Source organism: Artemia sp. Qi Xiang Cuo, chromosome 5 (genome assembly GCF_049724085.1).
Source record: "Artemia sp. Qi Xiang Cuo chromosome 5, ASM4972408v1, whole genome shotgun sequence".
Taxonomy (NCBI): domain Eukaryota; kingdom Metazoa; phylum Arthropoda; class Branchiopoda; order Anostraca; family Artemiidae; genus Artemia; species Artemia sp. Qi Xiang Cuo.
The window spans coordinates 34290170-34317812 of record NC_142798.1 but is presented as its reverse complement, the minus strand read 5'-3'; the positions used below and the strand labels follow the sequence as shown (position 1 = coordinate 34317812).

Here is a 27643-nt window from a genome sequence, read left to right as displayed (position 1 = left end):
AAGTAATACAAAAGTGCAGAAAAAGGGTCTGCTCTTCTCGATTCAATTGTGCCTGTTAAAAAGGCACTAGAACTGTCAACTTCCAACCGATTGAGCCGCCTCTCAAGTTTCAACGAATGACCTAACACCCTCCCCCTCCCACAAAAAAAGGAAACCTGTTAACTAAGAGAACAATCCCTGAAATATTCAAACCAATCACACACCCAAAAAGCAAAAAACCCTCTATTTTTCCAACAACCAACCTATCTGTAAACACTTGCCAAATAAAATCATTTACGAACCATGTCCCAGAAGATTTGGGGATCATATGATATTTGAAGGTACATATATCAGACTTTCACACTATAGTGAACGATTTCAGACTTTTGATCACATGTCTCGAGTGTTACAGGGAACGTTCAGTGAAAAACTGGCACGGGAGGAAAACTGGTAACCCTCAATGCTTAAAACGGGCACTAAAAGCTCAATTTCTCAATCTAATAAACCTCCCTTTGAAGTTTTTATTACCACTCCTTCCATAAGAAAAGCTGTAGAAAAAAGTTCTATGACCTTTCCTGGCCCTTTATCAGGCCCCATTTCTGTAATACCAATTTTTTTTTCATTTTGCTTTAGGATCCTCTTAGCTTAATAACTTCAGAATACAAGTTTCAAGCTAATAGTATAATAAATCTTTTGACCCTTTTTGGTTCCAATTTTGGAGTGTCCTTGCCCTCAAGATTAGGGATTAAAAGTTTTCAGACTAATCAGGCATTAAAAGGTTTTTGGCTAATTTCTGGGGCCCCTAACACCCTTCCCCTGCCACAACCCTGATATTTCGCGCCAATTCAGCACCAAAGATCAAACAAGACTCCTTTTTTTCCGTAATAGAACCTTTGTATAAACAATTGGGAATTCAACATTTTAACAAAGGTAACTTTAAAACGTTCACTTACCATTCACTTCACAGACAAGAGGCCCTCCAGAATCACCTTGACACGAGTCAATGCCACCTTCTAAGTAGCCTGAACAGAACATACCGGAGAGCACTCGCTCTTTTCCATAAACGAAATCTGCACGGCATACATTAAGAGGAAGCACCGGAATTGTTGCAGATTGAAGTTTAATAGCATATCCTAAAAAAAAGCATCTTAAAATTACTCTAAGACATTGTTTCGTCAGGAGATGTTTAAAGCTGCTGATTTTTCAAGAGGAATAACAGCTAATGGTCTTTTTATGGAAAGGCAAAGAATCAAGCATAACTTTTAGCTGCAACAACGACGACTGTCTCTCTGTATCCTTCTCCACTTTTCTCTCTCTCTCCCTCTCTCTCACTCTCTCTCTCTCCCTCCTCTTTCTCTCTTTTTCTCCCTCTCCCTCTCTCTCTCTCATTTTGACAGAAGTTGATACCACCACCCAAGTATCCTGAAAAATTATACCACAGAGCTCTTGACACAGACATTTAGAGAAAGCACCGGAATTGGTGCACGTTGAAGTTTAATAGTAGCCTAATCCAAAAATAGTATCATTAAATTAATGCAAAACAGTGCTTTGTCAGGAGGAGTTCAAACTATTTTTTTTCTTCTTTTTCTAGATAAAAAAGAGCTAATGATCCCTTTATCGAAAGAAAAAGACGTAACTATAGCTTCTGAATGTCAGTAAAGACCACTTTGTCTTTCCCCGCTATCTCTTTCTCTCTTTATCTCACTCTCTCTTTCTCTCCCAGATATCGCGAGCATGCTTTTTGCTGTTTAAGAAGATATAGGGGGTCGGGGGGGGGGTATTGGCCATTGTATTTCACCTTTTAAGTATATCTAAGTTGAATACTAAGGTCCTTGCGTAATATTGTAACGTAATTTTGTCTCCTTTGACACTTTTATTTAAAACTCGTTTTTAAATTTCGGTTCCGATGGGCTAGAGTTCCATATTTACTAGTCCATACGCCTTCGAAAATTATGTATCATGCACACGAGATAGCTAACAGTTTTTTCTTAGATGGAAACCAGTAAAGAAAAAACCCACAGGGAATCAAGCAGTGGAATAACTAAAAGATAGCATCATATCCCAGAAAAGCAACTTTTTAAAAGATACGTGTGCTATATCAGCTCTTGTCAGAAGATACATTTGTGGCAACATTTTGTATGTGAAGGTACAGTTTTCGTCAAGAGTTATATCTTATTTAATACTAACTTTTGTTACTTACAAAAAGCACGTAGATATAAAAATCTGCCTTTAAATGAACCCCTAAGCAACAAAATATAAAGTCCCCTTGCCTCCTTCCGCTTAAACGTTCCGAAAGGTTCAGTTCAATCTCTACTTGTCGTTCCCGAAATCTTGCAGATACAATATTTTGATAACGTGGATACATAGTTTATTTCAATTTATCTCTGACTCTACCCGAACCCGCCCTTCCCAGAAAAAAATCAAAATACGAGGCCAACTTGGCCTCCTAATACCCATAAAAAGTTTAACTCGGTCCCCCCAGCTGTTCCTGATGTAATTGGTGGCTTGCTTTGATGGTGGGCTGATTGTGATTAAATATTTTTCAAGGGGTTGAGTAGGAAGGAAACTATAAAACAGATTATTGTTAATAAAAAACTTTCCAGATCCGACATAATCAGCATCAGAAGCGTTTTGTAGACCTGTCAGTTTAGTAGACGTGGTTGACTTAAGAATTTGACAATCTAATGGAAGGGAGTTCGCTGATGTTGGCTTTTTGGCAGCTAAGCCTTCCAGAGGGAATTGAATGTGTACAGAACTAAGAAAAAGATTAATGTTTGCATAATTTTTCCCTGGGGCCGCAATCTCGGGCTTAGACTTGGAATCACTCTTTAGGTTCGATGTAAAGCTGGCTAAGTCTTCTGAAGGTTTTTGTGGTAGCCCCATGGTGGCTTGTGTTGATGATGATAACTTGAAGGTGTCTAACTTGGTGGGTTGGTGTCTAAGTTGGTAGACTTCTCTGACTCGGAGGCATTTCATCCTATTTGTTGACTTGGAGGATATCCAGTTGCTTGTGAACTGGAGTTTACCTGTGATTAACCCGTAAAGTACGTATCTCTTTAGCGTTGTCCTATATTTCCAAAGAAAAAAAAAATCATTTTTTTTTATTTTAGTTTTCAGTTCAAAATTGCTAAAGTTATTATGTAAACTGCAAAAATATTTATGTTGTTTGAGCAATAATTTTAATTTTTTAACTAAAACTAGAAAATGCCTGAAAAATTTAAAATTAGTTTTTAAATTTTATCCATAAAAATATTGATAATATGTGTTGTTACATGCCATACCAAAAATACAGCAATGAGTCCTAATATAGAGTTAAGTCATAATTTTGGACACAGATACAGCTACCATGAATCCATGCCCTGCGTAATAGTAAATACCATTTAAGATCGATCGTTCCCACACAGTGTGTTGAACTCGAATCCTTCGGAACCGAAAGAAAGTCCTTACTACACTGTTCTACTGGTAACTTATTGTATAAATATACCATTTAGTTTATGGTGTCTAAGACTTGATAATAATGTGTGAAAAATTATCCCATAAGATTGAGGAACAATTAACGTTTTCGTCTCCTCTATTATTTTTCATGGAGGAGGTTGTTTGAAAACATAGCGCCCAACCTTTTAAGGAGGAACAAACGATTTTTATTTCTGCTTAATGGCTGCTTTTCCACGCTATGACTTGAAATTAAAGAAAAAAGCGATTATTATGGCAATGCATAATTTTGATATTTCAGAAAGTTAGGCATTGAAACATTCCTGGTTGCTATGAGATACATAAATACGCAATTAGCAAAAATATAACAACTGGGGAAAGGCTGGGAAAGAAGTTGTTTTGTATCTATGACGTCATGTGAAATTACACATTATTTTAAATGAATCTGAACAGCTTAAAGAAAATGCAAGGAAACATGTCTCAGGTAATGATGCACGGAAATGAACTGCCACTAGATCTGCGACTAGAAGACATACGACAAAAAGCATCACAACAAATTCCAAACGAATATAATGGGCAAAGAAATCTCCGGTTAGAAGATAAGCGACAGGAATGATCACATCCAATCGTAAACAAAATCTTTGGTTAGAAGAAAAAATACAGTTAAAATCTCAACAATGTAAATAAATCCTTCTCTCTCTCAGACGAGTCCCAAGAGAAATGTATAACTAAACCAACAGCTACAAGTATTACTAAGCCTACAACAGACTACTGCACGTAAAACAGAGCCAAAAACTGCAGGTACAAATAAGCCAACAACTGCAGGTATAACTAAGCCAACAGCTGTACGTATAGATAAACCAAACAGTGGCAGATAAACTAAGTCAACACATGCAAATACAACTAAACTGACAGCCGCAGGTAGAAGCCGAGAGCTCTAGGCGCAGGTACAACAGAGCCAACAACTGCAGGCACAAATAGTCCAACAGCTGCAGGTAAAACTAAGTCATTTTGAAGGGGTTTCAGGCTCTTTTTCATAATCACCATAAATTTCTTTTCGCAATTAACTTTTACTTTTAAGATTAACCGAAACAATGGTTACCATTCCTGATTCAGTGTAAGATTGCAATTTTTCGCTAGGCAGTTTTTTAAAAACGTGTTTTTCACTTTTTGGTTACTATGGGGATGTATTTTACTTTTAAGACACAGACGACTGGTCTGTTAAATACCTTTCCTTTTCTCTTTTCAGGATGATATCTCTGTTTTTTTTTGTAGTAGAGCTTTTTTAAAGAAGATATTTGGATTGCACGGCTCAGATAATCTTTTCAGTTTTTTCTTTCTTTTACTTCCTTCTCTCGAGACCAAAATATATTTTCAATGCATTAAGTTCCACCCCACAAAATGGCGTAACGAGTCAATTGAAGCAAAAGGACAACCAAACTAATTTTAAAATTTCCAGGATATTTTTCTGGTTTTAATGAAAAATCAAAATTATTGCTCAGACACCATAAATATTTTTTGCAGTTTGCATTTAAGTAAAATTATTTTATTTAAAATTTTTCAGGAATTATTATAGTTTCAGTTGGCAAATCAGATTTTTTTTTGTTAAAATTACAGCAAAGAGCGGACTTATCAAGGCTACGAAGGTAGCTGCAATCTAGTAAAAGGTGAACCGCAGCCCATAGTAACCAAATGTAGAAAAACGCGTTTTGTAAAACTTACAATAAAGATCAAACTCTTGCCTATACAAACTTGTATAGTGGTCTGGGTTTCATAACATAATGAATTCATCATAAATGGTATTAGTCAAGAGGATCTCATGTAGTAGTTATTAATAGAAGTTTTGTTTAGCCTTTAACTTGACAAATGTGTAAAAATTGCCTCCAGGTGGAATTGAACCTGGGACCTTTGGAGTCGCTTATCTTAAAGAACAAACTATATACCATAGTATATTAATCATACTAGGTTTAACAGGCTAGGGCTGGATTTTTTTCATTTTTTTACCTTTTGCAAATTCCTAGGGTAATTCCCCTACGGCATTTTAAAAGGTCTTCCTGAAGGTGATTAACACGTATTTTTTTTTTAATTTCAAAGATTTTATTTAATTCCGTATGCTACAAGTTTTCTCCGTCAGGCAATCAAATCGTGATCTCCCCCGTTACACGCATAGTTTCTTATCATTGTACAACCATAGACTTACTGGATATAAATATCATATAAAACATGATACTAATCTTAGTCACTGTGGTAACGGCGATCTAGTATCATGGATGCTTCTGGGTTTTGCGGTAGCTTCCAACCTAGTAAGAGACGATCACGTCCAATACTAAGAAATACAGTAATACCCATAGCTCCTAAGAATAGTGTTTGATACTTGCCGCTGTTTTCAAAACGACCCTGAAGCTCCAACTTGGTAGCCTAACCCAATATGTTCCTGAGAGATTTCTGATTAGATTTAATTAGAATAAGGTTAGAGAGGGTGCAAGCATTCAGAATCTTTATCGGTTTAACCGAGAAAGATATATCGCGTGCAGCACGTATAACATGATCTAGGGGGTGGATAGACTGCTGTTATAATTTACAATTATAAAAAGTCACATTTTTTGTAGGTTTACTTACATTTATTTGAAGTAAAAAAAAAAAGTATTTTGGGTGAAATTCAATTTCGAGAACTGTTTACTCACAATTGTATAACTCTGTCAAGCAAAAGAAAAACCTAAATTATAAGTTGTTTTTCTAGCTATGTAACCTTCATTCAAAAATCTTGCATACGAATCTGTCGAATAGAACAAAATTCATCAGATCTCTAGCCGGCTAACCACCCTCCCAATTCAAATTCTTGAATCTGCTCGTAGTTCTCCTAAAGTTAATAAACAACACTGATTTTAACTAAACTTGAAGTTCACTCAGCTGTACCAGAGTTGGATTCAAGTTTTTGGGAAGAAATGACGCTTAATGACGCTTGATAGGTTTAAAATATTCCCAATTTTATTCAAAAACACACTCCTATTTGACAGTGTTGAAAAATTCTTGTCTAAAAAAAATCGTAATGTAAATAATTGTCGTAATCATCATAAAACAAAAAAATATTTGAATATATACAAGAATAATTTTTTATGTGCATTATGCGCAGGTTGAGTGATTAACCACCCTATTAGACAAGCCAGAAAACTATCTCTCATAAAGAAAATAATAGCTATAAAATAAAGCTAACAATTACTTAAAAAGAATAACTTCTGTTTTAGTGCAGTCCTTCTCAAGCATTTGTCCACTTTCTCCTTTCCAGTGCCAAAAGAAAAACACAAACCTATGCTTTACTTCCTTCGCCCAGTAAAAGTACGTTAAAAAGGGATGAGATGACTAGGGACTTCCCTCCTTGTATCACCTCATGATCTTTATGATTCTACGCGTTGTATTATTTTTGTAAATTGCATATTTTTCTAGCTTTGTTCAGTTGCTCCTCCTGCACCTGAAAAGAAATAGTGCCCCTTCGATGTAAATTCCTGTGAAGATCACTGGACCGACCTATCTTTAGCTAACAAAGAGATTTCTTGTAATGTGAATAGAAGCCGACAATCAATTCGAAACAATCGGCCAATATTTTAGTCATATTTACAAATAAGACAGCTGAACGACCACAACAATGTAATTCTTGTCATAATACAAAGACAACTGAAAAAATATTACCTTTTACCATTATGATTTTTTTTTTCTTATGGTTTTTAGCTTGGTCAAATCCTTTTTGTGTCTTCATAATTTCTAGTTTTTATAGCTTGTTTTGATAAGTCAAGATGCTCAACCACAGTAAACAAAATATACAGTAGCGACAAAGGCTATACTTTCCATTAAAATATGTGACACAGATCGAAAACTACACAAGTTTCATACTCCGCCTTCGTGCATGCGTGATTCCGATGCACACATCACGATGAGCTTATGGAAAACTTGCCTAGCAACTGAACTAGGCTGTGACGACACGGCTAAAAGTCCTTAGGCGTGGTATGAAATATGTGCCATATTTTGAAAAAGAAGTCGCTAATGTATATTCTCTCTATTGTGGACTCAACTCAAGTAAAGCTAAGATTAATTACCAGATCCTGGTGTACCAGCTGAGCCCCATCCGGCGATTGTGCAGTTCATATATTCATCATATGCCGCATCAGGCTCTGGGAGACAAATTGGCTGGACAAAGTCACTTAAAGTGATTCCTCTTCCTCGTTTTCGCTTTACTTTAACTAAAGCTATGTCATTATTCAGATATACACCTTGATTAAACAGATCATGAACGTGCAACAATTCAGCAGCAAATTCCTCTTCATCAGGATCGATGACCTGGAAAAAAGCATAAATTGCGGTGGGAATTGGATGTATATTTTGAATCAAGAAATCAATTGTTAATATTGATGCTCAAACTTTTAAAGCTAGAATATTAAAGCAGATCTCCATTCTCATATCTCCCTTGGTTCACGTAAATTTAAACTTACGAAAATTAATATTAAAATGTTTCTGTGAAAATGTTTGATCGTTTCTCTGGTATTTTGTAATTTTTCGAACCCTAGACACTCTCTAAATGGTATGTTCCCAGATATTTTTTCTTAAGAGACATGAACACTTTACTGATAATTGTGAAACTGTATTACTTTGCTGCATTATTATAAATAGCTGTCGCGTAGACACTTGAGGGGAAAGAAGTATTTATAGCCTAAAATGTATTAGAAACAAATAAAAGATAGATCAATTGGCAAATATATGTAACCTGCTGCCCCCTTAATTTGAACAAATTTTATCATTCTTAACTGTAAGTCACTCTCCATGATAGAGGAGCAATCTCCGAATTATTAAAATTTAATGGCAGGCATATGATTGTAAAATTTCTTGTTTAAATCCCCTTTGTTGTTCAACGTTCACCAAAAATTAAAATTTCAAGTGATTCCAGACGCTTTCATATGGAATGGTCTTATGGTAGGGAGATGGGTTATCTTCAAACAACACTGAATGAAAATTGTTTGTTTAGTAAGGTTCAAATAAGGTGTCACATACCTGACTTTTACTGATGTTAGGCGGAGGATGTAGTGTATTAGAAAGGCTATGGAGCCGCACTTATTCTATGGGCATGCAGAATAAGGATCTTTGCCAAGGTTCTGGTGCAAACTAGAAATGGCTTGCCTAACTTCCAAATAAATATTTAGAATAAGGAAGGGCCACAGGGAGAGGTGTATCAGAGATGTCACTCAAATCACTCAGATTGGGAATCATTGCAGGGTTATGGCTAAAAAAAATTACCTGTATACTTTCTGCTGGTTGTTCGAAGAAAGGAATAAGATGGAAGGACAGAAAGCTAGCTTAGTCACTTCAATAATGAAAATTAAAATTACTTGTGTCATTCTGCTCAAAATAGGTTCAGCGTTCCTATTTGTATGATAAAAGGTGACCTAATCAGATAGAAAAATTGACCTCGTCGACTTTTGAAATCCTCTTTGAAATCCAATAAACAAAATAAGTAACATGATAATATCTCCCAGTGTATAAGCTATAACAGCCATCGATACTTTCCAGCACGAATAAAGTTTTTTGGCTCTTAGGGGGAGGGGTTGATGTAATACATCACCGAAAATTGTCTCCCCTATTGTGTTCTATAAATACTATTGACTTCAGTTTTCCTAGCGTAGGGGTTTTAGAAAATAAATATCCCAGTATTACTGTGTATATAAGGAGTTACATTACTGTGTATACTGGGATATACAAATATCCCAGTATACAAGGAGGCACCATTACGGCATGTACAATACTTTGCTGATTTTCCTTACCACAAAATTAGCAATCAACATCCCCATGATTCGATACCTTTAAATTTCTTGGGTACCTTCAGTGGGAAGCTGCTGCTCCGACTTTAGATCCAATGAGTCCCAACCGAGTACCAAAGCATCGGCTTTAGTTTTACCGAAAAATAAACTGGAAGCTCAATGACGGGAGTATCAACAGAAAGTGAGAGAACAGAAACAAAAGATAATCTTATATAACTATATTAAACCGTTCAGCGTTGCCTATAGTAAAGGCCATACGACTCCAATGTTTTATTATTTATTTATTTATTATTTTTTTTCCAGAGGTACTTCACACAGAAGGGGTCGTCGTAAAAACTTCAAAGGGCTCATTTGATTGTAAATTGAGAGTTCTAGTGCCCTTTTTAATAGTCAAAAATGATTGGAGGGCAACTAGCCCCCCCCCCCTACGCACATCATTCCCCCAAACACATCCCATCAAAATTTTTAGATAGCCATTTTGTTCAGCGTAGTTGATTTCCAGATAGAAAATATGTTTTCGAGGAGGCCACTCCCCCACAACCCTCAGGGCATGAGTTTTAAGTTAGGTCCTGGGGGTATATAAGGTTTTTATAGAAGGCGCTGTCGTAGAATTTTCAAAAGCGGCTCATTCGATTGGAAATTCAAAGGACTAGTGCCCTTTTAAATAGTCAAAAGTGATTGGAGGGCAACTAGCCTCCCCCCCCCCACACCCATCATTTCCCCAAACACATCCAATCAAAATTTTGAGATAGCCATTCGGTTCAGCATAGTTGATTTTCAGATAGAAAATATGTTTTTGAGGAGGACACTCCCCCTCAACCCTCAGGGCCAGGGTTTTAAGTTATGCCCTGGGGGCATATAAAGTTTTTATAGAAGCCGTTGTCGTAGAAACTTCAAAGGGGGCTCATTCGATTAGAAATCAAGAGTTCTAGTGCCCTTTTTAATAGTCGAAAATGTTTTAACGGCAACTAGCTCCCCCTCCTCACGCCCATCATTTCCCAAAACACATCCAATGAAAATTTTTAAATAGCCATTTTGTTCAGAGTAGTTGATTTCCAGATAGAAAATATGTTTTTGAGGACGACACTCCCCCACAACCCTCAAGGCAACGGTTTTAAGTTATACCCTGGGGTCATATAAGGTTTTTATAGAAGGCGGTATCGTAGAAGCTTCAAAAAAGGCTCATTCGATTGGAAATTCAAAGGGCTAGTTCCCTTTTTAATATTCGAAAGTTATTTGAGGGCAACTAACCCCCCTCTGACGCCCACCTTTTCCCCAAACACATCCAATCAAAATTTTGAGACAGCCATTTTATTAAACGTAGTTTTAAGTTCTGGAAATTAGGTCTTTGAGGATGTCAGCTCCCTCAGAGCCCTCAGGGTAAGGGTTGTAATTTAAGGATTCTCCGAATCCTTCCCATTATTTCTTATGGAAGGGATGCTCATATAAACTATAGAGAGGGCTCATTTGACTAAAAATTGAAAGTTCTTGTTCACTTTTTAAGAGTCAAAAGAGATTGGAGGGCAACTAGCCCTCTTCCCCTCCTCCACGCCCTAAATGCATCAGATAAAAATTTTGAGATAGACATTTTGTTAAAATAATTCAAAGTTCTGATAACAAAAAACTCCGGTGTCGACACGGCCCACCAGGGCCCGGGGGTAGGCGTCGTTGGTTATGCCCTGGGGGCATACAAACAATCAAACAATCATTAAATAAACAATCAATGCAAACAAACATACAATAGATATTAATTTAAATTAATAAATAAATGTAGTGCTGATATTAATGTAAATTAATAAATAAATTTCTGCTGGGTGGAATTTAACACGGGGGAATTATCAGCAGGAAAAGAAAATGTTCTTTGAGGGGGGAGGAATTTCTCAGGGGTGGGTTTTCCAAATGTGAATTATTCAGGGAGAGGACGACTACACCCATTCGATAATATTCTAAATTTTACATCTGATAGTAGCGGGAATAAGGAATCAACGGAAATGTCAAAGATAGCACTTCAGGTTTCTTTAGACGATTTTGTTCGTGTCTTTTGAAAAAAGACATTTTCGAAAGACAGATTATTTTCATTTGTATTACTTTCTCTGTGGCTGCTCAATCATGCATGTGAGGGAGGGGAACTTCCCCCACCCCACCTCTGTCTACACTTAGGTTTCAGTTTTTCTCTCAAGGCTTAAAAATTAACGCAATGCGATAAAAGTATAACTCAAAATAACATATATAGAATAATATATGCACATAGTACGGAACAATTAATCAAAATTGCATATTATGAGTTGAGGCTCACCCAAATGATGACCCAGGGGGCTCACCGTTCCACAATCTATGAAATCAATCCTGCAATAACTGAAAATATAAAGTATTTTTGAGTATTTTAACGTCTTCCACAACTCAAACGGTCCAACATTCTACAGCCCAATGAGTCTGTCTAATGTCCTAAATCGGGAACGGAGGAGATAAGTGAAGTTCCGCCTCGTATTGGATGAGTCTCCAACCTCATCCTCCCCCTCTCCTAATGTCTGCGCTAAAGTTTTCTTCTTTATGCCAAGTACGCCACCCCCACCCCAAAGACTTTAATAAGGTAAAGTTTTGTATGGGAAGAACACATAGCAAATGTATTATAATTATCCAATTATAAGGTTAAAATACATACTCTGTGGTAGATACAAAATTGCTTTGGCACACAGAATCCTATTAAGGTTAATTCCAAACAGTCGTGATCCCTTTGTGTCAGCGAGTGAAATGGTCTAAACCCCCTTATTGGAGCTATTTTTCAATCCATTCATCGTTGTCAATCGCTGTCAACAAGTTATGCAACCTGTCTATTGTTCATATATAAGGTTTTATCAAAGAGGTAATCATATAGACTTTGAAAAAATCCTCATTCAATTTAAATTGAATGTTCCAGATTTATTTTTTAAAGTAAAGAATAATCGGCCAGTAAGCAGGCCCCCCCCCCCCATGCCATAAAATTTGAAACTTTTTGCAATAAAAAACGAACAAAAATTAATTAAAAAAAACTTTCCGAAAAATAAGTTTTTCAAAGAAAAGCACAGGCCATTTTAAACTTAAGCTCAGGAGAGACAAATAACTGTTAAAATACAGACTCAAAACGACCAGAAATTACTATTAAAGAATAAATGAAAACCAAAACGAACAGAAATTAAATAAACAATCATAGCAAAAAACATACAACAAGTAATAATATAAATGAATAATTAGATCTTAAAGCGAGTAATTCTTAGATTGAATATGAAAATCAAGCTTAAAACGAAAAATTAATTTTAAATGCGAACAAACATACAATATATATTAATGTAAATGAATAAATAAATCTTAAAACGAGTGAAACTTAAATTGAATATGCAAATAAAGTTTGAATCGAATAAAAATAAATCCAAACAAGACTTTGGGTATCGCCTCACTGCAGAAGCCTAAAACCTACTGCGTCATTGGTGCCTTACTGAAAACTATATGAGTCTTGAATAGTCTTGGACAATATAAACAAATTAAAATTGAATATTAGATACATAATGATATTAATTGTTGAAAGATCCATCAGTTCAAGATTTTTTTTTTTACTGTAATTTTGTTTTCATGTTCAATGCTGTAAGAACTGGAAAAGAATAGATTTTTAATATACGAGTAATTCGTTTTCAGTGAAGCGCCAATGACACAGAAGGCTTTAGGTTTTTACAGTTAAAGAAAGGGGGCAGTATCCAAATTTTGTTTGTAGTGAAACTATATTTGTCTTGACCAATCTTGAAAAGAACTAATAAATTAAACTGAATATTTGATGTATAATGATATTAATTGCTGAAAGCTCATCAGTTCAAAATTTTACTGTAATTTTAATATTTATTTTTAATATTCAGTACAAAAGAAAACATTTGTAATATAATTTGTTTTTAGTAAAGCGCTAATAAGAAAAAAAGAGGAAAATTTGACAACTGTCATACAACAGTGGTTTAAAATCAAAACCACAGTGACGTGCAACAATGTAAGATAAACCCAATTAACACTATAAGACGCTACAAAGACATTCATTCCATTGAAGAAAAATTTCTTACGACCAAGATAAGATAAACAACTAAATAAAATATAAATTAAATTAAAAACCTCAAATTATTCGAGATAAAGTGAATATTGATACTGAAACTTCAAACGAGCAGAACTTAACTCGTATTATAGTTGAGCCTAAGATGAACAGATATTGTTACCAATGAAACAGTCAAACAAAAAGCGAACACTTATTACAATAAATAAGTACTCAGAAACTTGGAAAAATAGAAATTACAACAAGCATGCCACAAAAAGCCTTTCTGAAGGCTAAAGTGTCATTTACTTCCAACAGAATGCTGCGAATATTCTAGATCAAAGTTTTTGGGAAGTATTGATTAGTTACCAATTCCTGATTTGTTTAAATGTATGGAACGGTGACGAAAATAAGATTCATTTTAAAATAAAAAGCTAATTTAGTTATCAGAAATATATTCACGTCGAGAAAAGGCTTTAGTTTTTCTTTGAAACTTAATAAGTTTGAGTTAAACCAGGTGGCAGTTTATTTTTCATTTGTGTTTTTTTTGTCTTGGTTTTGATTTTTCATATTACTTTTCATGACTTTATAATTTTTGTTCATTTTGATTTCAATCTCACATTTTACTTCTAGAAGAATCTTTTTTATACTTTAATACTGCAAGGAAATTTTTTTAGAGAAGCTACAAGGAGAGGCTTTTTTTCCAGGCAATAGTGAATCAATGAATTTTTGTCATTCAGAAAGTAGAATGACTGAGCTAAATTTAATAAACACTAACATCTTTTGTTCTTTGTTTCATACTGACATCTATATTGTGAAAACCCAAAACAATTAAAAATTTTACTTATTTAGAATCATCAGTAATAAGGTACAGTAGTACCTTATTACTAGAGCATATTTAAATAAGCTCTGTTGCAGTTTGACACTGTCCCTTTGGAGTTACTTCTTAGGCTAAAACCAGAAAGCAATTATCGTTTCAGCTGTAGCGCTATCTGCATCAAGTTTTAGCTTCTAATGCCATCTACTATTAAAGCACCATCAGTAATTTTTTCTCTTGAGGTGTATCAACAATTGCCGTACAGATTGAATTTTGCCTGCATATGATTAAACAAGCAAAAGAAGGTTGGTTATCAGCCGGTGCACCTGCCAAGAACTATCTACTTTAAACTGCGGGAAATAGGCGAGCTGGAACCGACGGTTCCCTTGACTTATTATTGGGTATTCATTCAACATATAACATTCAAAGTGTGCTGATCATAAAAGCAAGAGACCTTGAAATATTACCTACGGTAAATAACCAACGCTGTAAAAAAAAGGATTATGATTTTTGACTTGCTGTGCTGAGGTTGTTGCATACTTTCGATGGCCGGTAAGCTCATTTAAAATGCCGCATTAAACTTTTTGTAACGTGCAGTAAAAATTGTAAAAATTCATCATGAAGTCGCAAAGAAAGCAGCCCGGTTTTTCCAAAAAAGACATTATGAACAGACGGAAACAGAAGGTATGGGCAGAACCGAACTGTCTTGCTCGAAAGAACAAAGGTTACTATGAGTGGCAATGTTTTGGAAATGATCAAACTGTTAGAGACTTCCGATGACGATAAGGTTACTCTGCCTATATTCCTTATTTTTGAGCCAGAAGAAATACTCTCGATCCCAGGTGAAAGTACAGAGATTATTGCACATAATAATACGGAGATGTGTAACAAATTAGACATTTTGAAGGAACAAAACTTCTCAAAAAGTGAACCTGCAACTACTGAAATCCCTGCTGAACATATCCTCAAGCCATTCTATGCCATGATAGCAAAAAATCTACCAAGTAACCTAGCCAGACTGGAATTACGAAAGGACTTTCTAGAATAAGCATGTGATAACGCCGGCTCAAAAACTGTTGAGTTAAAGCGTACCCGAAGTGACTGGAAAGTTGTCACGGCACCCAAATATGAAGCTCACACAAATCAAGAATGCGCTTCGTAGCTGTAATAGCGCCATTAGCGCTAAGGTCAAAAGTCCTTTTCTTTTGGAATAATTAGACTTGTCCCAAAAGATCTGATTTTGCTGAAGCCAAGTCTCTTGTGCCAAAATTTAGTGAAGTAAAGCAAATAGGCTCTACCAGATCTTTCCGACTAAAATTTGAAACAAAAGAGGATTTATTACGGACAATGAAGTCCCCATATATGATCGGTTTCAAACAATTCCCTATTCAAGAGTTTTGTTTCTACCCCTTCGATGCCATAAGTGTCAATCATACGGACATATTTAAAGCACATTTATAAGCGAAACGTGTTGTTCCGTCTGTGGCAAAAAAGGTCACGTAATTTCTCAAGCAGCCCCCTGCCAGGAACCCGCAAAATGTGTTCCTTGCAAATCAGACAGTCACTCGTTTTACAGTTACACAAACCCTACTGTACAAGTTCCGCTGAAAGGTAAATATGGTACAAGATGAGATTCAGCTGCCGAATTTTGTCGTGAAACATTAATGGAAAAGTAACAATCGAATCCCAATTATTTTGCAATTATTTCACTCCAATCATCTAGTGCTGATTCAGGGGCACTTTCTGTCAGAAGACCACCAAAGCCTGGTACCACTGTTTTCTAATTTTCATCTTCTCTTTTGTAGTGCAATTGTGAGACAGCGAGGCAGACCATCTGGTGGTCTCGCTATCCTATCCCGGTTCCATCTCTAGCTATTAGCAGAGACTGGTTACTTTATTGCCGCTGAGCTTGAAAGTCATGCAGCAATTAATGTATATGTGCCCACAAATACAACAACGAACGGTCTGATTCCCGGTTTACGTCCACCAGGAAGCTTCTTGGCAAGTTTCTTAAAAAAGAAGTCTCTCAACGTGCTATTATTAGTGAAGATTTTAACGTAGGTATAACGAACACAATCTCTCCGATCGCAACTCTTTGGGGCTCCGTTCCTCCCAACTATTGTGTGCGGTCTAAAAGTTTCAACTTTTCAGATATTTGGCCATTATCCTCAACCTATATCGTAGAACACGTTGTTCCTACACTCGACAGTCACGAGGTCAATATAAAATAAATGATCTTTTCGGACCACCTTACCATCTCTACTTACTTTTACTCCTCCCCACCTATGGCTGAAAATACAGAACTGAATCGGTTTTCATACCAAGATTGGAAAAATGTATCAAGTGAGGCTTTCAGTAAACTCTGTGACGAGATGGTGATCAAAATCAAAGTGCCTTTCAGTTTTCCATGTGATCATGCTGTCCTGGACATCCTACACGTCCTTCAGCTCACATCCTACTTGGCACAAATAAATTACCCACTGAAATAAGCGCTGTTTCTCTTCGACGTGTTCGTAAAAAGTCTCAGCTTGAAGACTGGTCCAAAAACAGAGATCTAGTAAATGTGTGTAATTCAGCTAAGCTCTGGCTTTTGGTTTGGAACGATTATGGTCACACTCGAGACCACTTATTAAATGACCTGAGGCTCCGTAGAAAAGGGAAATTCAATAAGGAACTGAAAAACCATAAGTTAATACTGATCGATAAAAGTATGATCCATATAACTGAAGACCCCTCCATACTTTGGAAGTACAGCTAACCTACCAAAGTACAAAGTTTAGTGTGCCTGAAAATAAAGTGGGTTGAATATTTTCTGAGTGAGTAAAGTACACCCAACAAAAGTACAGATGAGTTTTTTGAAAAACAGCTGGACCTAGTACTTTCAATTAAGACGCAATTTTACCTGTTTGTGTCGCCAAGTTCTGTTCACTCTTGGATTCCGAAATTAAAGAAAAGCTCTTCCTCAGGCATTGATACTATCTCAGCAAGGCGCCTCCAACTTGCAGGTTCTTTAATGAGCAACATCTAGCTCAACTGTTACAGATGACCCTGATCCGCGGTGTAGTCCCTATTCAATTTTGTGTTGGAGAAATGACTCCCATACTTAAAAAGGGCAAAAAAAGACGCTTCTCTGTGCGGTTCTTATCACCCCATTACTGTCTCGTGTACTACTTTCAAGCTCTTAGAGTCATTTTTGATCAGAGACATTGACGAAAAATGTTTGGCCCCTCCTTGCCAGTTCGGGTACCAGCAAGGCTCAGGTAGAGAGCAAGCTCTCTTTCTACTTATAGATGTGCTGAAGCACATTGAATACAGAGATTATTTCTTAATTTTATGTGTTCTCGATATTGCAACAGCTTTTCACTCGTGTATTTTTTCACAGGGTTTGTTTGAGGTCCTTATGAAAGGTACTGATGCTGCGGTAATTATTTGTTTAGGATATATGTATAGAAATTTGGAAGCTGGAATTAAAGATGGCAGTCTGCTATTTCCGATTTTGAAATGTGAACGCCATGGTGCTTTGACTTCTCCAGTGTTGTTTAATAATTGTGTTACTGGTGTTCAGAATAAGTTGAACTGTAGATTTATCTTCAAAGGAGTTGATATCTCGTTAGGTACGTCTGTGGATGACTTACTGAATCTTCCCTGCACTTACCAATGACGCTCTTCATCTTATGAGCTCCTCCAACATGAATATGAGGACATTTGTTTGAGTCTTATTACTGATAAAACAGTTGTTCTCCCATTTAACTATAAAGAATGCAGATGTTCAATAGGTCTATACGGCTCTCAAGTTCCTTTTGATAGCAACCTTAGTTATCTGGGGATGCCTATTGGAGCAAATCTGAAAGAAACTGCAAACCTGGCAATGGAAAATTATGCTAGTAAGATTTCGGCTGCGTATACATCCCTGGCTGCAAACATTTCGTATCTGAGTAGAGTTCCCCATTCTCAGTTATATAATAGCCTAGCAGTTCATCATCTACTTCCTGTTGCTCATGTTTGGTCTTCTTATAACTGTGGTAAGAGAAAGCAAGTTCAATACTTTTATTTTAAATTTGCAAAGTATTTAATGCATTAAAGTATTAAAGCCAACATGGAAAAGTACCTCTTTCTGCAGAGAAAGAATAAATTGGTAAATCCGGCTGGGATTATTGAGAAGCGTACTCATGATTTTTCTACTGAATGCCAGAAGTTTTTTCCTCTTTGGTCATTTCTGTTTGTCCCTTCTTTGTATTTGTCAAAGTAGGTTTGTATTTCTGTTGCTTCTTTTTGTTTTTCTTGATTTTTACTCTGTCTTTTTCTGGGCTAGGCCCAGTTTTTTTGTGATGACGATGATGATGAAATAAGTTTTGTCTTTATTTTGATTTTAAAATTATCTTCGGTACTAGATTAGTGATGTCAGGGATTCAAAATCAGGAAGTAGCTTGCTTATTCTGATGCTCAATAGATTCAAAGGTAGCTAGAGTCAGAGTCTAACAGCTTGTTAGATAAGCTCGCTAGTATGTACATATATGTAGGGTGTAGAAAAAAAAAATTAATTTTACAGTTGACAAAGTTTCAACAACTTTGGATCTAGATGGGAGATACTCAATGGAAAATCCACCTTCCTTGATTCATATTTGGTGTAAGTACTGGATAGTGCTCCCGATAGTATTAGCAATGAAGAGCATCAAGTTGAAAAAGGCAGCTTTGAGAGCTCATCAGTGCTTCTCGAGATCATACCAAAGTTCTCAAAGGAGGACCGCTTAATATTCAGAAACGCGCAAAAATGTACAGAATTCCAAAAATGTCTCGTAAATGTTAATATCCTTAAAAACTGTTTGGTTTATCTTAGTTTGATTTGTTACTGTAGCTGGTTTATGTATTTACAAGATTACTGGATATAAGTGATTTGGTACTTATCCAATTGGTTTCAGGCTAGCAGCCTCCTAATCTTTGAAACCATTTTTGTATCTGAAACGCTGAGAAAAAATAGTCTTGCTGAGCGGATAAACGTCTTTAGCATGCTCGAACGCAATTTCAACCTCCAATCTCTTCGTTTAACTTCAATGTGTGTATCATGGGTGCAAACAAGCGAAAATAAAAGGAGGAGGTTTCTGACGTTGTTACTCAAGAGCTACCAAAACCTTTTAAAAAGAACATTTAGAGTGAAACATTAGTCTGTCGGTGTTAAGCCTATGTAGAGATAAACATATGAAAGCAAGGTATTAAGTTTTTATCACATACGGTAACGCTGCACCCGTTAAAAAGAAATTTATACGTATAGACAAATTCGTTTTGGTTTATGATTGAAAGTTTATTTTCGGTCGTAAGCAAGTAGAGTAATTATTCAAATAAGTTTGGTCTCACCTCAGTATCGTAGTCTCCAACTCTCAAAATATAGCTTCCGAGGCTAAAATCTTCCATGCAGTGAGCAGCTGTAATAACATAATCTTCGGAAATAACAGCCCCTCCACACCAGTGGTTGGTTTCACCCGTACCGTGACGTATCCTAATACCTACCTATAAATGAACTACAAATCAATTTCCGTTAACATTATTGGTCTAATGGGTATTACTCAATATTTTGAGAGTCAATATCTCGAAACCAATCATATGCGCAAGGAACAAAGATAAAGGTTATAGGAGGTGAATATTTGCAACAAGTTGTGTCTTAATGGCAAAGAAGGCGCCAGTCATGGATATCTAGTTGAAAACAAAGGTGTCTTATGAGACTGACTAGTAGAAACTGTTGCGAATACCGACCAAAACGCCTAGCTATTTGAAAATTGGCAAAACATCCATTGTTCTAATCAGGCTATCTAAAACAAACTGCTATTTGTGATTGAATATCAGGTATTATTTGGCAAGGTTTTCAAAAATGGATTCGCTTCCCAAGTCTAACCAGTTCTTGTCTTCTTACAAATCTTGGTCCGGCACGCTTCCGCTATTCGCGAATATCGGTAGGAAATCTACTCTGGCTTTGCTAGTCGACTTATGAATATCGCCTTATAAGCTATAATGGGTACAAATATAGCTAGTTTGGAAAACATATCTATTGTAGAGTCTAAATAATCTTTGTGTGATAATAAAACTTAAATATTTGGGGAAAATGGTACCTCAATGAGAAAATCATAAGTGAGCAGGCAAATTCTAATTTTAATTAAATAATTATTTGATGTTACATTATATCGGCTTGACAACTCTGGGTTAACTATTTTTTAAAGCTATATTCGTATGTGTTGTGTCCCTTTCTATCTTTTTTTCTTTTAATATTACTTTATTTTATTTTTTTACTCAAGAGTGAAAAGAAGTTTGTATATCTATAGCTACTAATAGGTTCTCTTCAAAATCTATTGTCTCAAAAACCCCCAAAAATATAAAAGTCAAAGAAAACTAGATTTTAACTCAGATTGTTGTCTTTACTTTTAGGTTTGACAAAAAACTGCAGGACAAAAAAAAAGGACGATGGAAAATTGCGATATTTGCGAGATGCATTATATTTCATTCCATAGGAAAATTAAAGATTTCAAACTTAAAATATGTTTATGTTTCTAATAATTTGAACATGATTATTGTAAACCGAGAAGCTTAAGAACAGGCTTATTCATACTGTTCTTCCTTGTAAATTAATTTTAAAAAAAACTTTCCGAAAAAGAAATTTTTAAAAGAAAAGTAAAGGCCATTTTAAACTTAAGATCAGCAGATACAAATACCTGTTAAAATTCAAACTCAAAGCGACAAGAAATTATTATTAAATAATAAATGAGACCTAAAACGAACAGAAATTAAATAAAAAATCATAGGAAAAATACATACAAAAAGTAACAATCTAAATGAATAAACAAATATTAAAGCGAGTAATGCCTAAACGGAAAAAACAAATCAAGCTTAAAACAAAAAAAAAATATTTTGCCATTGAAGTATAAATTAAACCCAAAACGAACAGAAATTAAATAAACAATCAATGCAAACAAACATACAATAGATACTAATGTAAATGAATGAATAAATCTTAAAACGAGTGAAACTTAAATCGAACATGCAAATCAAGCTTGAAACCAACAAAAATCACTACAAACAAGAGTTTGTGTATCGCCTCCTTCTCTCATAAGTCTAAAACCTACTACGTCATTGGTGCTTTACTGAAAACGAATTATATTACAAATATTTTCTTTAGTACTTAATATTGAAAATAAACATTAAAATTATAGTAACATTTTGAACTTATGAGCTTTCAGCAATTAATATCATTATACATCAAACATTCAGTTTAATTTATTAGTTCTTTCTAAAGTTCTTCAAGACGAATATAGTTTCACTACAAACAAGAGTTTGGATACTGCCCCCGTCCTTAACTGTAAAAACCGAAAGCCTAGTGAGTCATTGGCACTTCACTGAGAACGAATTATATTACAAATGTTTCCGTCTCCAATTTTGTTTCAAGCTTGATTTGTATATTCAATTTAAGTTTTACTCGTTTTAAGATTTATATATTCATTGACATTAGTATATATTGTATGTTTGTTTGCATTGATTGTTTATATAATTTCTGTTCGTTTTGGGTTTCATTTATACTTCAATAGCAAAATATTTTTTTTTAATTTTAAGCTTGATTTGCATATTCAATTTAAGTATTACTCTTTTTAAGATTTATCTATTCAATTATATTATTACTTGTGGCTACGTTTTTTTGCTATGATTCTTCATTTAATTTCTGCTCGTTTTGGGTTTCATTTACTCTTTAATCGAACATTAATCGACCGTTAACCGTCGATTAAGACTAGCCACAATACCAATTACAGCAGGATTTTAGCTGTTAGAAAAAATTTTATTCACCTCATTCGCTGTTACCGAGTCGCTTAAGCGTCAAATGTAAATTAAACTAAAATGTAAGAAAAGCCAATTTTATTTATTGTGCTAACTTTATCTGGGATCCTTTTTAGTTTCTGTAGTTAAAAGCTTACCACTTTTATTTCAGAACTGTTTTAACATGGAGTTATGACTTTTATTGCAACTGATTAAACGAAAGACATCTTTTTGTGGTCTTAATTTAAAAAACATCAAAATCATTGCCTCTCTTCATTTTCGTGAATTAGGGGTCCAGTAAATATTTACTGCCAGACCTACCTAGTATACCTATCTAGCTGAGCAACAGACAACCATCGAAACCTCGCCCGTGCCCATTACATCGCTTAATCACCTCACTGATCAAATGAGCTCTTAAAGCAAAACAGGACGGAAATGCCAGAGGCTACTAAAAACACGTAACTCTGCTTGACAATACTCTTCGTTTTGTAATTTAGATAATTTCAACGCTGAATTAGTTCTTCTTGTGGGAAGTTTGTTTTTGTAATTTAATCTTTAACTTTTCTTTTTCACCCCCAGGCATGCCTCACGAGGCGGTCGCCACCTTTAGCTCCCCCCTCCCCTCGTAGATCCAACCCTAACAGTTATCAGGGGTTTAACATAAGATTTGAATGCCCTAAGCAATATTACTGTAACAATTATGTAACAATATCAATGTAACAATTTATTTTCTCCAGGTTCAGCTGTAACCACTGCCAAATTATTTGAGTATCCAAGACACCAGAGTAGTTTACTCAGGAGAATAAGGAGTTTTGCTATGCGCCATGACCACAGAAGCTGGCAGATTGTTTGAATCAAATGAAACTTGTACAAATTCACATTTAACGATAAAGACTAGTCCTGATCTGGATATGATGTGGTTCTTTCCTGACGCTCTTCATATGTCAGACATTACTATTCTGAATCTTAACGTTTTCTTTCAAACTAATGAGCAACACTCTAGTGCAGATCTACCCGAGCGTAACAATTCTGCCTTTGGTGGAAGCAAAACTATCATTTGGTGTGAATATGAGAATTTGTGAGCTAGGCATTACTGGTAATGCATTTGCTTTTGAACTTGGTAGAGTAGAAGAGAAGCTCAGCTAATGAACACGGTTGAATAGGAGGGAAGTGACAGTGCGTCTACTGTTGAAACTTAGTGTAACACAGGAAAGTCCTACTGCCCTGGGAAAGAAGACACGGAGAAAGAAGATACATGGAAAAAAAGATGTTGAATGTTGGCATGGAACAAATTATATACAAAAGAAAGACTACAAGAAAGGACTATGAAAGGGCCAATCGTAACCCTCGAGGAGAATCGAATAATCATTTTCAAGTGTTACTGGGAATTGTGTCATATTAATAGACAAAAATACAACATACTTCAACAAGTCAATCAAGCCAAAAATGTTCTAGGATGCGTAGAATCCCAACTTAATTCATGCAGGAAACATAATACCTTTGAAAAAAAAGAGTCGTTACTGCAGATCTAGGTCTAATTCTTAGTACTTAGAAGATGGGATCAGGACTCGTGCTCAGCTTTATAGACTATATCGAGTATGGTGCCTGAAAAACAAAAGACGAGCTGCAAGAACCAATAAAAATAACGTATTTTTAGCATGAATTCAAACTCAGCTTTTCCATCCAAAAAACAGCCAGAATGACGAATGTGTCAGGATGGAAAATGCTAGCCTTCAGATGAAGTTGGCCATGCAGCACAGTGTCCACATGAAAAATATAGAAGAAAATATAAATTTTACGGCAGAGGTAAAACAGAGAAGAAAGATGAAAAGGTGTATCGTAGCGTACTTTGACCTGCCAAAGGTCCTATAATGTCTGCGTGGAGAAGTTTCTTCTTGTTACTACAAGTCGAAACTTGGCTGTTACAATCTCAGTAAAGAATTCGTTTTCATAAGTGACAATTGCCGAGAGGAAAACAAGAACAAGAACCTTGTTTTTGTTTATCTACACTGTATTGGTAAATTTAAGATACTAATTACTCACACTTATCTTGAAAGCAGGTACACACAAAGACAAACAAATTTCGTCCATGCTGTCCATCGAGAGATTTTCTAAGAGCTAAAAAGTGTATATTCCTTCTCAGTGGCTTTAGATAGCAAGAAGTGCATATTTGAGGAATCCTTCCGAAATCATGGGAATAGAAACGTCTGATTTCAATGATCTTGATAAGCTAAGTAGAGAGAACAGTGACAATTTTCACGTCATCAGGAGGTTGAGAAGAAGTGAAGCGTCAGCGAAGAAGTCGGATGAGTCAGGCAAATTAAAAAGCTGAATTCTGGTCCAGTCCCGTTACGTGAGTCCATTTCCTCGATGTTCATAATTTGATGTAATGAAATTATTCCTAAGGCTTACCATCAGTTTTTCAAAGATCTTCTCTTACATTCCTAAAAAAAAAGCATTATGCAGAGTCAGATGATTTTGATTAACTTGGTTTTATTTTTCACTTTTGATAATTCGGATATTAATTCTTCAGTTTGTCATACTTAGAATATGAATTGGAATCATATTAGGATCTATTAGCCTAAAAGGGAAATTATATAGGGTAAAATCTTTGGGATTGTATGGACATAGAATAGACTGTGCCTTTATTCAGCAGGAATTCTCAGATCTGTAACTATCCAATGTCCAAAAGAAGCCTTCGGATTGTTTCATTCTGATTTGATATGACTACCTTCCCATGCTCAGTTTTCTACATTCTGACCCAAGCAGTACCTGGCCCAAAATCTCTTCACTAATAAATAGCCAATACGAAATAAACTTTTCTGTTCTGTTGTTCTCTCATATCGTCTTTCTGCAGTCCTGAAACGACGATCTTAAAAATTTCACCAGTTCTCTAGAATAGTAGTGGGTTTGGACATAGGAAAGTTTCAGTCGGAGGAAATTTGGAGGTAGGATAGTTTAAATTGAAGCACATTTGGAAGTAGGATAGTTTAATTCGAGTGTAGCGATATGACACACAAGGAGGTCTGAAGATGGCTGAAATTTAACGGCACGATTTGAAGTAAAATCAAACGGGAGCAACTGTGGTGGTTTTGGGAATGTCAACAGATTGGTCGACTCCAAATCGTTTCCGGTAAATGACACTCAAGGTAACAATAGATGTTGACGACCAAGAGGAAAACCGCACAAGAACTGCATTGAAAACTTCCAACGGCAGCGCATTGTACAGCTATGTAGTACAGCAATAATAAACAACAACTGGTCAATGCCCTATCAAATGGAATAGCCTCAATGTATCCCATCGATGGATGGAATTTCTTAAAGTAAGTACTGATAGACAAGGGGCTTACCTGCCAAGGTAAAAATCCTGGTGGGACAGGTGTTCCTCCAACTACTTTTGCAGTTGCTTTAGGCTTCCCAATTACTGAAGAATTTCGAAAGAGCGGTCTCTCACTACATTTCGTTGGAATACCACCATGTGCTGCCACTTTTTGTGTTTTATCAGGCTTGAATTTACTTTCTCCGAATGATAAACCTTTCTGAAAACAAATAAAATGTTTATATGTCCACTGAATTTCATCTTTGAGGTCAAAATAAAATTCAACAACAAAAAGTTAGATGTCCACCCACTATTCACTCTTTACTCACTTTATAGAAAACATTGAGCCTTTCAAGGGCTATTTTTAGGAGAATGGTTAACTTTTTTCGTCCATTTTTCAACACAAAAGAGTTTGAGATAAATATAAATAATTACTAGGTTTATTTCTGTTTCTGATAAAAACAACTTCCTTTTTCTGTATAGATTTAAGTACTGTAGGCATTAACTAATAATGATACACTTAAGGTCGGTTTTTGAAAGACCAGATCAGCTTCACACAACGTGGGCGGTCCTAAATGGCTCAGAGGAAATTTTAATCAGATGCATTAGGGCTTTCAACGGTCCTCCACCATTCACAGCCTCACTCTTGTTTTTTTTTTCTCCTCTCAGATAAGGCTTTCTCATAATCAAATTGATGCAATCCAACATCTTCAATTTTACTGAGCGAACCTGTCTTGCCGTAGTACGTGATACAGTATGTCCTTTACAGAAACTCCAGTAAAGTCTAGCTGGGTTCAAAGACATTGCTTCTACCATACTCAGCAAGAAGAAGATTAATGAAAGAGAAATTGCAATAATGTTCAAAGGTCACTTTTTTCTTTTTCTGTTTCACCCTGTCGTCAGTAGAATCAAGACCTAAGAGACATTAAGTTTCATTGTGCTAGAAATATTAATAAAATTGTTTTCTGAAAACAATCTTATCGCAGTAAAATCAGCAACTTACCAGTATGATACTAATGAGGTCATGTCAAAGCGTGATCAGTCAAATTATCACGATTATTTATTTTTATAGTACTACAAGTATTATTACAAATATTTATTTTTTAAGTGTAGCTCATTCGACTTACATACAAAAACCTGAACTTATACAGCTGTTTATAAGAAACAAGCCGATCTTTGCAACCAAACACAAAAATTAAATCCTTGTATACAACTGAATTCTACTTTCAATACTAAAACCTGCACTTAACCAACCCTTAGAAAAAAACAATCCGATCTTTGCAACCAAACACAAAAAAAATCCTTAGAATACGAATGAACAGTATTTAATTCAGAAGAATTATAATTACAATCTGAAGTTTTCTCTTAATTATCAAAAATTAAGGAAGACCTATAGCCAAAGATCAGCAGCAAAACATCTAAATAGCATTTCCAGAAAACAGGCAAACTTTACCCATCCCTCCAAAGACCCAGAAATAAATTCCCAAGTAAGCCTTTGATACCTAATTCAACATCAGAAACTTTTTTTGTGATTTGATTATCAGGACAAATATTTAAATCTTAAAATAAGGGTATTTTGGCAAGTTAACTTTAGTCATACTATAAGTGTAGAATCTTCAAAACTATTGAGATGTGCTAACAGTTGCTGACCTTAGTAGCTAGTGGTTGCTTGGACACAATCTCATAGCAGCTATTAGTTCCACCATTGGCATCAAAATAAATTGCTAAAGTCCCAATATTCTTCATCTCTCATACCTTCAGCCAGTTCACACCCTATATTTTGGCAAGTATATTTTGACACCACTTACCCCAATCTGCCCTTAAACATCACCTAATTTTGGAACACCATATGCAGCTCGAAAGTTTAGATTATTCCGCCAGTTATGCACATCTTGCTACAGCAGAGAAGGAATATAGTTTTTTGGTTTTGAGGATTGCATGCGTTGTCTCGGCACAGTTAATATTTAATGAAATATTTTTCTCATGTTCTAAAGTCAATTAAGAACAACCAAGAAATACAAAAAGAAGTCAGATCTTCCAAAATTGAAGTCTCAAATACACTCTGGTAAACATTAATTTTTCAGATTCCTATTCAAGGCTGAAGGGTCATTTCTCTGGAGAATTCACGAATGAAAATTGAGGCAATCAGTTTGCCGGAAATCCAAGGGTGGTCAAAAACAGAATAATTCAGAAATCCTAAGCAGAAAAGGAGAGTTTGATTTAGGGAAAGCCATAGAACTTGCTCAATTGAAACGTTGAACCATGTAGAAGAATACATTGATAAAAGAAATTCCAATTCCATCCCACAGAAGTGAATCTTGCGCAAACATAGAGTAGCATTAGTGATCAACTATTTTCAGAATTATTGAGCAGTTAAAATCTTATTTAAAATAATTAAGTCCTAAATCTTCAGTTTTTTGTATTAGCTCAGCCGTATTTATGCATGAGGAAATCCT

At 35.5% G+C, this 27643-nt stretch overlaps 1 protein-coding gene across 1 annotated transcript in view; it reads right to left on the bottom strand.

Annotated features, from left to right (window-relative positions):
• The window catches only part of LOC148952063 (neurotrypsin-like), a 101327-nt gene that overhangs the window by 3959 nt on the left and 69725 nt on the right, over positions 1 to 27643 (bottom strand). Inside the window, exons 16-19 of the mRNA XM_089089520.1 lie at positions 25219 to 25407; positions 19430 to 19582; positions 7503 to 7743; positions 933 to 1112 (exon numbers count right to left, since the gene is read on the bottom strand). Of these exons, the coding sequence (XP_088945646.1) occupies positions 933 to 1112; positions 7503 to 7743; positions 19430 to 19582; positions 25219 to 25407 (763 nt within the window). The remainder of the gene's footprint in view (positions 1 to 932; positions 1113 to 7502; positions 7744 to 19429; positions 19583 to 25218; positions 25408 to 27643) is intronic.